Source organism: Grammomys surdaster, unplaced genomic scaffold (genome assembly GCF_004785775.1).
Source record: "Grammomys surdaster isolate TR1022 unplaced genomic scaffold, NIH_TR_1.0 65, whole genome shotgun sequence".
In the NCBI taxonomy this organism is placed as follows: Eukaryota; Metazoa; Chordata; class Mammalia; order Rodentia; family Muridae; genus Grammomys; species Grammomys surdaster.
Window position 1 is genome coordinate 3,226,217 of NW_021604567.1, and position 9,198 is coordinate 3,235,414.

General features: G+C 43.9%; 1 protein-coding gene across 1 annotated transcript in view; it reads right to left on the reverse strand.

Moving 5' to 3' along the window:
• Positions 1-8,680: 8,680 nt before the first annotated feature.
• Positions 8,681-9,198, reverse strand: part of Pou4f1 (POU class 4 homeobox 1) — a 2,111-nt gene continuing 1,593 nt past the window's right edge. The window contains exon 3 of the mRNA XM_028772510.1: positions 8,681-9,196. Coding sequence (XP_028628343.1) covers positions 8,681-9,196 — 516 coding nt within the window. The remainder of the gene's footprint in view (positions 9,197-9,198) is intronic.

Sequence of the window (9,198 nt, forward strand, 5' to 3'; positions counted from 1 at the left end):
AACAGTCTTCACTAAGACAAAGGAAAACTCTGTTGATTTTTTAATATATAGTTTATTCCTTTTTTGTAAATAAAAGTAACTGGAAGGGATTTTACATGTTCTCGCTCTCCCTCTCCCCCTCCCCCAGCTCTCTCATTCTCTCTCTATTCGAGACCTTCCCCTCCTTCTCCAGCTCCTTTTGATTAATAGATCCATGTGGCTAACGGCCTGACATATGGTGTGCGAAGCAGCTTGAGATAGTACCTTAGGCATCCCCTACGGCCATTAACATATTAGGGGCTTATGTGCACTCAGACAGCCAGACTCATTGAGAGCCAGCATTTGCAGAAAGGCTGCACCCCAGAGCTGTTTGATAGAGAGTTTCAATAACATACCACTCTTCCAGTTTAGGGGACTGGCTTCTGGTGCTGAAACACTGAGACGGAATTGAATGAAATTTAGAAATAAGATTCAGTTACATTCAGCAACAATCAAAAAAAAAAAAAAGAACACTGTGCTTACATCTGTTTGTATATGAATATTGCACGTGCAGACTCAGATTCAGGCTCACAAACAGTCACTGCAAACAGCTAACATCAGCTGCTTGGATTTATTTTGTTTAAAGATTTATTTTGCTTAAAGTCCTCTTTATACCCAGAATCTAGCAGAAAAGTACCAGTACAGTTACTGACAGATATTCTTCAAAAGCAAAACCCAAACAGCATAATTTAAAGGGGGACTCTTTATTCTGAATCTTGTGGCTTGATATTTTTTTTCCTAGTAGAAGACATCAAATCCAGTTTACATCTGTAGCATTTAAAGAGAAAATTGTGAAGAAAAATAATGAAAAATTTAACTTTAAATGGTGTGTTTGTATTTTAAATATATTGGTAAATCAAATCATTAGAGAGATGGCCCATTTTCCTAAGCAAAATATCAAAGTTTACTAACAAACCAAAAGTCTTGACAACAACTCGGGAAGGTGGAACAAACCCTGAGAGTATATGCTTGAATATATAAATGTTGGGCGCCGGAGATAATGTAAAAAATCAAAAGATACATCTCATTCCGAGCTTATTTGATTCACTTTAACCTCAGAACTGAAGCTTGAAATTCGCTTTGCCCACGTTCTTGCCCTTCCAGCCTCCTGCTGAGAAGCCACTGCGCCCCTTTTGAACTATATTCTGGCTGTTTGCTTGGCAAATAAATACTGTTCCGCCCTATTAAACCTTTTAGGTAGTTTTCATCTCTGGATTTCTCAAATACAGTGCTAATAAGGCGACGCTTTGAAGCTGGTTTACTTTCAAACTCTAGCCCGGAGGCGTTAAAACCCACAAAAGGTAAGTGAGAAGTAAACCGCCAGGAGCCAGGAGCGAGGCTGTGCCCTTTCAAAACTGCTGGGACTCTAGCCGAAAAAGGTCCAGGTTTCAGTGTAGAGCCTGGTTTCTATTGGACCCTCCCTCCCCCGTGGGGCGTTTATTTGGGTGCCACTTTACCAAGGGAGTCAAGAGAGAAGAGACTTAAGTTTAAAAGCCTGGGGATTTCTTAGGGGGAGGTAGAGATGGTCAGTAAAGGCCAAATTGGTTTCCCTAAGTTTTTGTCGGCAAACAAGTGTCAGATGGAAGGTAAAAGATTAGGAGTTAGCTGGCAGAGAGTTCAGGGAACAGTGACAGAACTTCTGCAAGAGGCATGGCAGTGTGCGCCAAGAGATTGCTGGCCGAGCTTAAATTCACTTGGAACCTAGACGTTAAGATTATCCTTTAGAAAGACTCTATTAACGTACAGTTGTTCCCAGTCCCGAGACAGCTCCTGCCCCCGCCCCCCCCTCCACACCCAACATGAGATTTTTTTTAATTTTTATTTTTTTAGTTTAATGTAGGCAAACAAAACAACCGAAACGTATTCGGTTTTAGTGAAAACGGATGAAAAGTGCTTGCCGCTGAAAGGCTACACATTTTAGGTAGATTTGAGAAGAAAGATAAGCCTGATCTGAACACCTCAGGAACCTTACCTACCTGCCTTTTCAAATATCTACATTTCCAGTGCTGAAACAGAATGCATTTTAAGACTGCAGAGCCCAGGACGCGAGCTCACAAACCAACAAGCCTCAGAACTCTCTTCATATTTAGCTTCTCTTTCTTTTTCTTTCTTTCATCACAACGATTTGGTAAAGTCGCATAGATGATCAAAATTAACATAAATCATTATTAGTTATTAGGATTTGCTCTAAATTACACTGTGAATATCGCACCAGCCCCATCTGCCGCCCCTGCTCTCTCAGCAATAGATTGCAGATAAAATAAATGTCCTTACCCCATTAGAAGGTTCCTGTCTCTGTAGCCAAAAGCCAAACAAAAGCAATAAATACCGGGCTTTTTCTCTCACTATTCAGCTGCGACTCTTCTCATCAGCCCTTCCTCTGGAAAAGCTCAATAGCTGCCTGAAAATATTGCATTTTATATCACCAAAGGGCGATTAATATTGCATTAACTGTATTTAACATTTTTAAGCGCTAGTAATCTACAATGAGTTACTTTCTGTTAGTAAGTACAGGGGCATCAGAACTCCTGCAGACCACTTAAGCTAGCCTTGTGAACGTATTATTTATCTCACACGTTGTATTTTTTTTAATAATGTAAGGGTGTGCCGCGCGATGTTTGAAGTAGAAGAAGCCGAGCTAATGGTCTGCTGAAAGTATTCTGACACTGTCTGGAGACGGCCAGGTCTCTGCCTTCATTAAATGTTTATTGTCAACACTTGGCAGGGGCGGGAGGGAGAGAAGAGACCCGTGCAAGTGATTTTCCGCGGCTGGAAATTGTCAACGTTTTGTTTTATTCTGATTCTCGTCTACAGAAGTTTGTATACATTGTGCTGTGCTGAGGCTAGGCGTCGGAGTTATTAAACAAACTTACGCTTGCAATTCGTTTTACTCGCTAAATGCGTGGTCTCTTTCCTCTCCATCCACCCCCTTTGCCAAGTCTTCACCAAGCTCTCTGCCAGTCCCTTCCACTTCCCTTCACCCCTCCAATTTGTTCGTTGCCACCCCCCTCAGAGCAGACTGGGACTTGCTTCCCCATTCCACCCGGGGATCTGAGGGAGAATGCGAAGGCTTTGCAACACCCCAGTCCTTTCACCCAGATATAAATCCTCTCTAATCTGATCCATTCACACTCGTAGCATGGCATTGGCCAACTTGCATCTTAACAACAAAGCAAAAACCTTGGTCCCATTCATCCAATTCTTTAAAAAAAAATAAACAAAAAATAAAATAAAAATAAAACCTGCAAAGCCAAATTTGAAACTTCTGCATCGGTTAACTGACTTTTGACTTAGGCAAGTTGGGATGTAGAAAGAGAATTTTTAACTAATATGAGATTTGAGTCTTCTTCCCTTTTCACTTAGACTGATCTCATAGGCACTTAGGAGAGGGACTCGACCTCTGACAGCGCCTAATTTTTGAAACCGGGAACTGCAGCTGACTCCCGCAAGGGTCCTAGGCGCATTCAGTGCGCATGTGCGGGCTCTGCTCCCTCCCCCGCCACGCTCCACGCACTCAGAGTCCGCCCGGACGCGCCCCACCGCAGTCGGCGCTCGGTGGCTACCTGTGCGCACGCGCACGGGATGCCCTAGCCTTGGGCTCTTAACCCGCTCGCAGCCTCCCTTGCCAGGCTGAGTGCTGCTCCTGACCGGGAAAATGCTGCTTGTCTGGAGACTAGGAACCTAGGGGCCAAGGGTCCCCAGCAAGAAGCTCCGGCGTGGGGTGGGGGTACACCCCTGGTAGCTGAAAATACGACTCAGTTACTCCGGTTTGGGGTTGCACACGCCAACCTCCCTCACTGTTGTGAAAAGTTAGGCGGGTGAGGTGGGTGGGTTGCAAAAGGGCGGCTGCCAGGAGCAGGGAGCCCCGCGAGCTGTTCCCGCAGTCACACGCAGTCGGAGCAGTGCCAGGACCGCCAGCGCCACCCTCTGCAGCCTGCGGTTTTCAGGGATGGAGTCACCCAGGGCTGTTTCCCATCAAGCTGACTTGACAACAATTAAGAAAGTTTTTAATTAGCTTCTTGTTATCATTCATTTTATTAATTTCCAGAACTCTCAGGCCATGAATTATTCAGAGGGCAAGGCAACCCGAGTGGGATGGCCGCGCGTCCGCTTCGCACGTGCCCGGCTGGACCACGGCCGCGTTGCGCACTTGAAGTCGCAGAGGCGCGAAGGTTTGATCAAATATTAAATAACGTAATTATTGCGACAAGGCTTATCTCGCAGGTGAAAGAGAGGGCCCCCACGAGAACTTGATTTCGGCTGCTTTTTTTTTTTAAATCAATTAAGCTGGTGGCCTCCTTTAAAACAGCCCACGAGGATTGTGTAGCTCCTCTGGTGTGGCTAAGACTGTTGTAGCAATGATAGCGACGGCAGAACATTATCCAGTATAATTGTGGTTGTCACTTCCCCTCTGGCCATCAAGACCCTTAGAATAAGGTTGGGAATACTAGTTTTAGCCAGTCAAAGGCTCCTATTTAAACTCGAAGTACTAAATAAGGAAAGCCCACCCATTTGCAGGGGTGTTAGCCCAGGTAACCTTCAAGTCCAGAGGCCCAGAAAAACAGACGAATCTGAGCCTAGGGCAGGAACTTACCAACAGTTTTGATCTGGGCCCTTGTTCTGAGAGGCTAAATGTAAGAACCAGACCTAAGCAATCTTAGTTTCATAAGAAAGTAAAAACCGATACAATCACTGCATTGGGTGCCTACTATTTATTTAACAGTTTATAACTGAAGTTGAGAATAATTTAAGAACACGCATTAGACAAAAATCCATCCAGAAGCTAGCTGATGGACGCTGGGGACATCCTTTCTTAGACGATAGAAACAACAGAATCCTGTGAAGAGTTCAGAAAGCAGGTTTAAGAAGAAGGTGACATTTCTGTGGCGAGTGCACTGAACGCATGTTTTTCTTTAACCCTTTCCTACTCTGCTCCTGTGTGTCTAAAGAGTCTAAAACAGAATCAGAGCCTAGTTCCCCTACCTTCTAAAACTTATGTTCTTTAGAGGAGTTCAGACTCACACATTTTATTTCTACCAATTAGCAGATGTGTTAGGAAATGTTTTCCCGACTATCTGAACCAGAGAACTTGGAAAAGCCAAACTACCACAGATCAGCAAACCTCTGCCTTCTCTTCAGGAGTTCCCTTTTAAAATTTTCCACGGGCTGACAGCTGAAGCAGTCTTACAAGAACTCTATCATTCCTTCCTGTCCTGTACAAATCCACTCAGTAGAAAGCAAAACTTTTTTTTTTAAGTTTTGCACAGTTTCCTACTGCATAAAATAGGAAACCCTGCAAAGCGATGTATTTTCATGATGTTTTATTAAATAGTCTTCTTTTTTGTACTGGGCAAGGGTTTTACTTAATACAAAACAAATGCTTAAATTCTTAATACATACATTATCCATTATTATATAATACAAATGTATTTGCCTGCAACATTTGTTTGAGCAGATTATTAGAAAAACAACCTTTGTAAATCTTTTATTTGTTCATTCCTGGATCTCCAACAATGAAATCTGGTCATACTTTTCTATAAAATAATGTGTTCTTTTACAAATGTATTTTATTAGAAACTCTGATGATACTTCAAGTCAATAACAGAAACAAATCAATTTTGATGGAAGAGATCTATTTTTAAAAATACCTCTAGTGCTTTTTAAAATATTAACAACTGTTTTAAAATCACACCTTTTTAAAATGTACTATTCTTTTCCGAACATCACTTTTCTTTCACAGATATGCCGGTGAAGTTAAAAGATTTAGCTAAAATAGGATGACTTCAGAGGATATAGTCCCAACTATTAAGAAAGTTTGTACATTTGGCATTTGATCTAGTTCCAGGTCACCAAAAAGAAAAGAAAAAGAAAATTTTGTCAATCCGAAGCAATAGGTGGTATGCAAAATGTTCTAAGGGAAGAGAAGCAGTTGACAAGTTATTGGGCCAGATCAAAGGATACTTTTAAACTTTATTAACTGGCAACGAAAAGTCATTTAGTCACAACATTTTTCGAAGTGTTTTTAGAGTAGAACAGCACATCCAAACCCCTAGATGCCTGTGTTCCTGACCTTCAAGTTAAATGCTTTTCAGGTGCCTGGTTATTTACTGCTTTCCATCGCCACTCTGGATGGACTACAGTGGCTTAGGCGCTTCTGTAATTAGAATTAAAACTTAGATAAAATGGACAGGTAATTCATCTTACTCAGAGCACCAGTTCGCATGAGTTATCTGAAACTGAATTCTCATTTAGAATAAATAAATAAATAAATAAATAAATAAATAAATTTCATCCTTTCACTCCTGCTGACTCCCCTCACTCCTATTCTTGTTTGATTTTAATCTATTTGGGTTAGGCTTCCTGTTTGATTTGGGTGTTTTGTTTTGGTTGTCTTGTCTCATTTGTTGAACGGCTCTAGTAGGACTTGGCTCAATGTAAACACAAAAATGCACCCAGATCGTAAGACTGCTCTTCTTTCAGTCATGTTTTATTTGGAAGTGTACTGGGACACATCTCCCTGTTGCATGTTGGCGCACAGAAATGGTTCTGATGGGATTGGGGGAGGGGAGGGCAATAGAGCAAAGACATAACCAAGGAGAAAGCTCTGCAGACAACATGGACAGGAGGATCAGTCCGTGAGACAGTTCAGGATTAACACTGGCAGTTTGTAACCACTGTGTGAGCCTGTGCACGAAAGAAAATATTTACAATAATGTGTTTTCAGTGGGAACAGGCAGTAGACTGTGAAATCACACTATCCACAAAACGGTCTACCAGAAAGCTAGCCCAGTTTAGTGCTCAGTTTCAAATGCATAGAATGTTTTTGTGCTGCAAACAATGACATACAACATAATTAAATAAACAACAACGCCTACCCAGAGTGAGACCTAATCGGATTTCTTTCTGCACCTTTCGAACCATGCAAAATCTCAGTCTCATTAAACAGTGTTTTCCCCCCTCATCTCTTCTGTCTTCATCTTTAGTTACGGTTAAATGATAGTAACAAGCCATCTCCATGTGAGATCCAAACAGAATCGTGTACACAACAAAGCAGGCATTTCACTAAACCACGTTTCTCGGTTTTTTTCTTTCTCAAACTGTCTTTCTCTTTTTTTTTTTTTTTAAATCCATCAGTAGCTTGGATTATTAGTATGAAATACCATACATGATTTTCTATTCTGGAAACTCATAGTGCAAGTTGAAGTTTTTCCGACTCGATATTTATCCCCAGTAATAAATGATCCTTGAATAACAACAACAACAACAGGGAAACACTGTGCTGCTTTCCCCGGGTAAGTGCAGACCTATTTGAAACGAACAAGGTGGGAGGGGCTATTAATTCTTTAAATCTCTTCCTTTCTTCTGGGATTTTAGGTGACTTTCCTTACATGGGACTCCTGCCCCCAAATGAAAGCAGAAACTTCTCAGCTTTTCAACAACTTCATGTTCTCCAAGGGAGGGAGACAGGGACCTAGAAGAGTGAGACGGGCTGTATTCAGTGGAGAGAAGTGGAAACTGAATTAAGTCTCTTCCCTAACATCTCCCACCCTCACATGCTATCAAGAAATTAGTATGTGTCAGCAGAGTTTGAATCCTAACTGAAAAACAGAGGGCACGCTAAGGTGAAGTTCTATAAGTAGGGTGGGAGACAAAACCACTCAGATAATTTGTTCATGGATATGTGAACAAAAATATAAAAGTGAAACCCTACTGTAGGTGTTATGATCATTTAATTATCCCAGAATACAATATTTTTTCGGAGAACCTAATTTCTGTCTTTTGGGCTCTTAAGACCCTCACCTGACCAAGACCAGGCCACAAGACTGTGACCATTGGCTCCTGGAAAATGAAGATTCAGTGTGAATGACCAGACAGCCTCCCAAAGCGCATGTAAGCTAAGCTCCAGCTGCGGAGCCTTGGAGTCTCTTTGGAAAAGGGGAAATAAATCAAAGAGGGTACAGGTGTAAGATTTTAGAAGGGAAAGTTAAACACAGAACTAGCTTCCTCCCCAGAAGCTCTCCCTCTGGGTTGTTTGGTTTTCCTGTAGGACTCACTTGTGCTTGGGAAGTTGGGACGGTGGTAGCAATGGTATTGCTGGGTTCTCTTCCTTGGGGGTGAACGAAGCTGCAGAATAGTGCTCCCAGGAGTTAAATTCCTAAAGAATCTTTCTTTGTCTCCCCCCCACACACCCTCTTTTTGTCTAGGGTTTTATGTTTTTGTTTTTGGTGATGGTTGGTAGTTTTGTCTTTGTACATAGTTTCTTGGTCCCCAGATGATTTTGTGTTTCTGGTCAAGATAACTGTCCATCCCAGTTCTTCCCCCCATCTTTCCCTCCCACCCTAGTCCCCAGAACCATCCTGCTTTTCGAAAACCCCCAACTCTAGTCTTTGCTTTGCTTCCCCCCCCACGCCCTGCTCACCTAAACGCCCCCCACATTCTGTCCTGCCATTCCAAACTTTCTCCACACCCACATCCCTGTTCTCTAGGCTGGGGGGCAGTTAGGGCAGGGTGCAGAGTGGGGCTGAGGGAAGGGCATGAAAAGGAACTCCTCAAATGCAGGCAGGATAACGGACACTCTAAATGAGGGGAAGTAGGCCAGAGAGAGCCCAGAAACGCACCCCTCAGCTCCCCAGTGTGCCCCACCCGGCGTCTCACACCCTCCTCAGTAAGTGGCAGAGAATTTCATCCGCTTCTGCTTCTGTCTCTGGTTGCAAAACCACACCCGCACCACGTTCTTTTTGAGGTCCAGTTTCTCGGCGATGGCGGCGATCTTCTCCGACGAGGGCCGGGGTTGTACGGCAAAATAGGCCTCGAGGGAGCGCTTCTCGGGCGCGGCGATGGAAGTCCGCTTGCGCTTCTTCTCGCCGCCGTTGAAGAGCTCGGGCTTGTTCATTTTCTCCCGCTGCGCGCCCTCGGCCTCCTCCAGCCACGCCTGCAGGATGGGCTTGAGCGCGATCATGTTGTTGTGCGAGAGCGTGAGCGACTCGAACCTGCAGATGGTGCTCTGGCTGAGCGAGCCCACGCCCGGGATCTTGAGGTTGGCCAGCGCCGAGCCCACGTCGGCCTGCGTCACGCCCAGCTTGATGCGCCGCTGCTTGAAGCGCTCGGCGAACGCCTCGAGCTCGCGCGGGTCCGTGTCCGAGTCGCAGATGGACGCCAGGCCCGCCGCGCCCACCACCT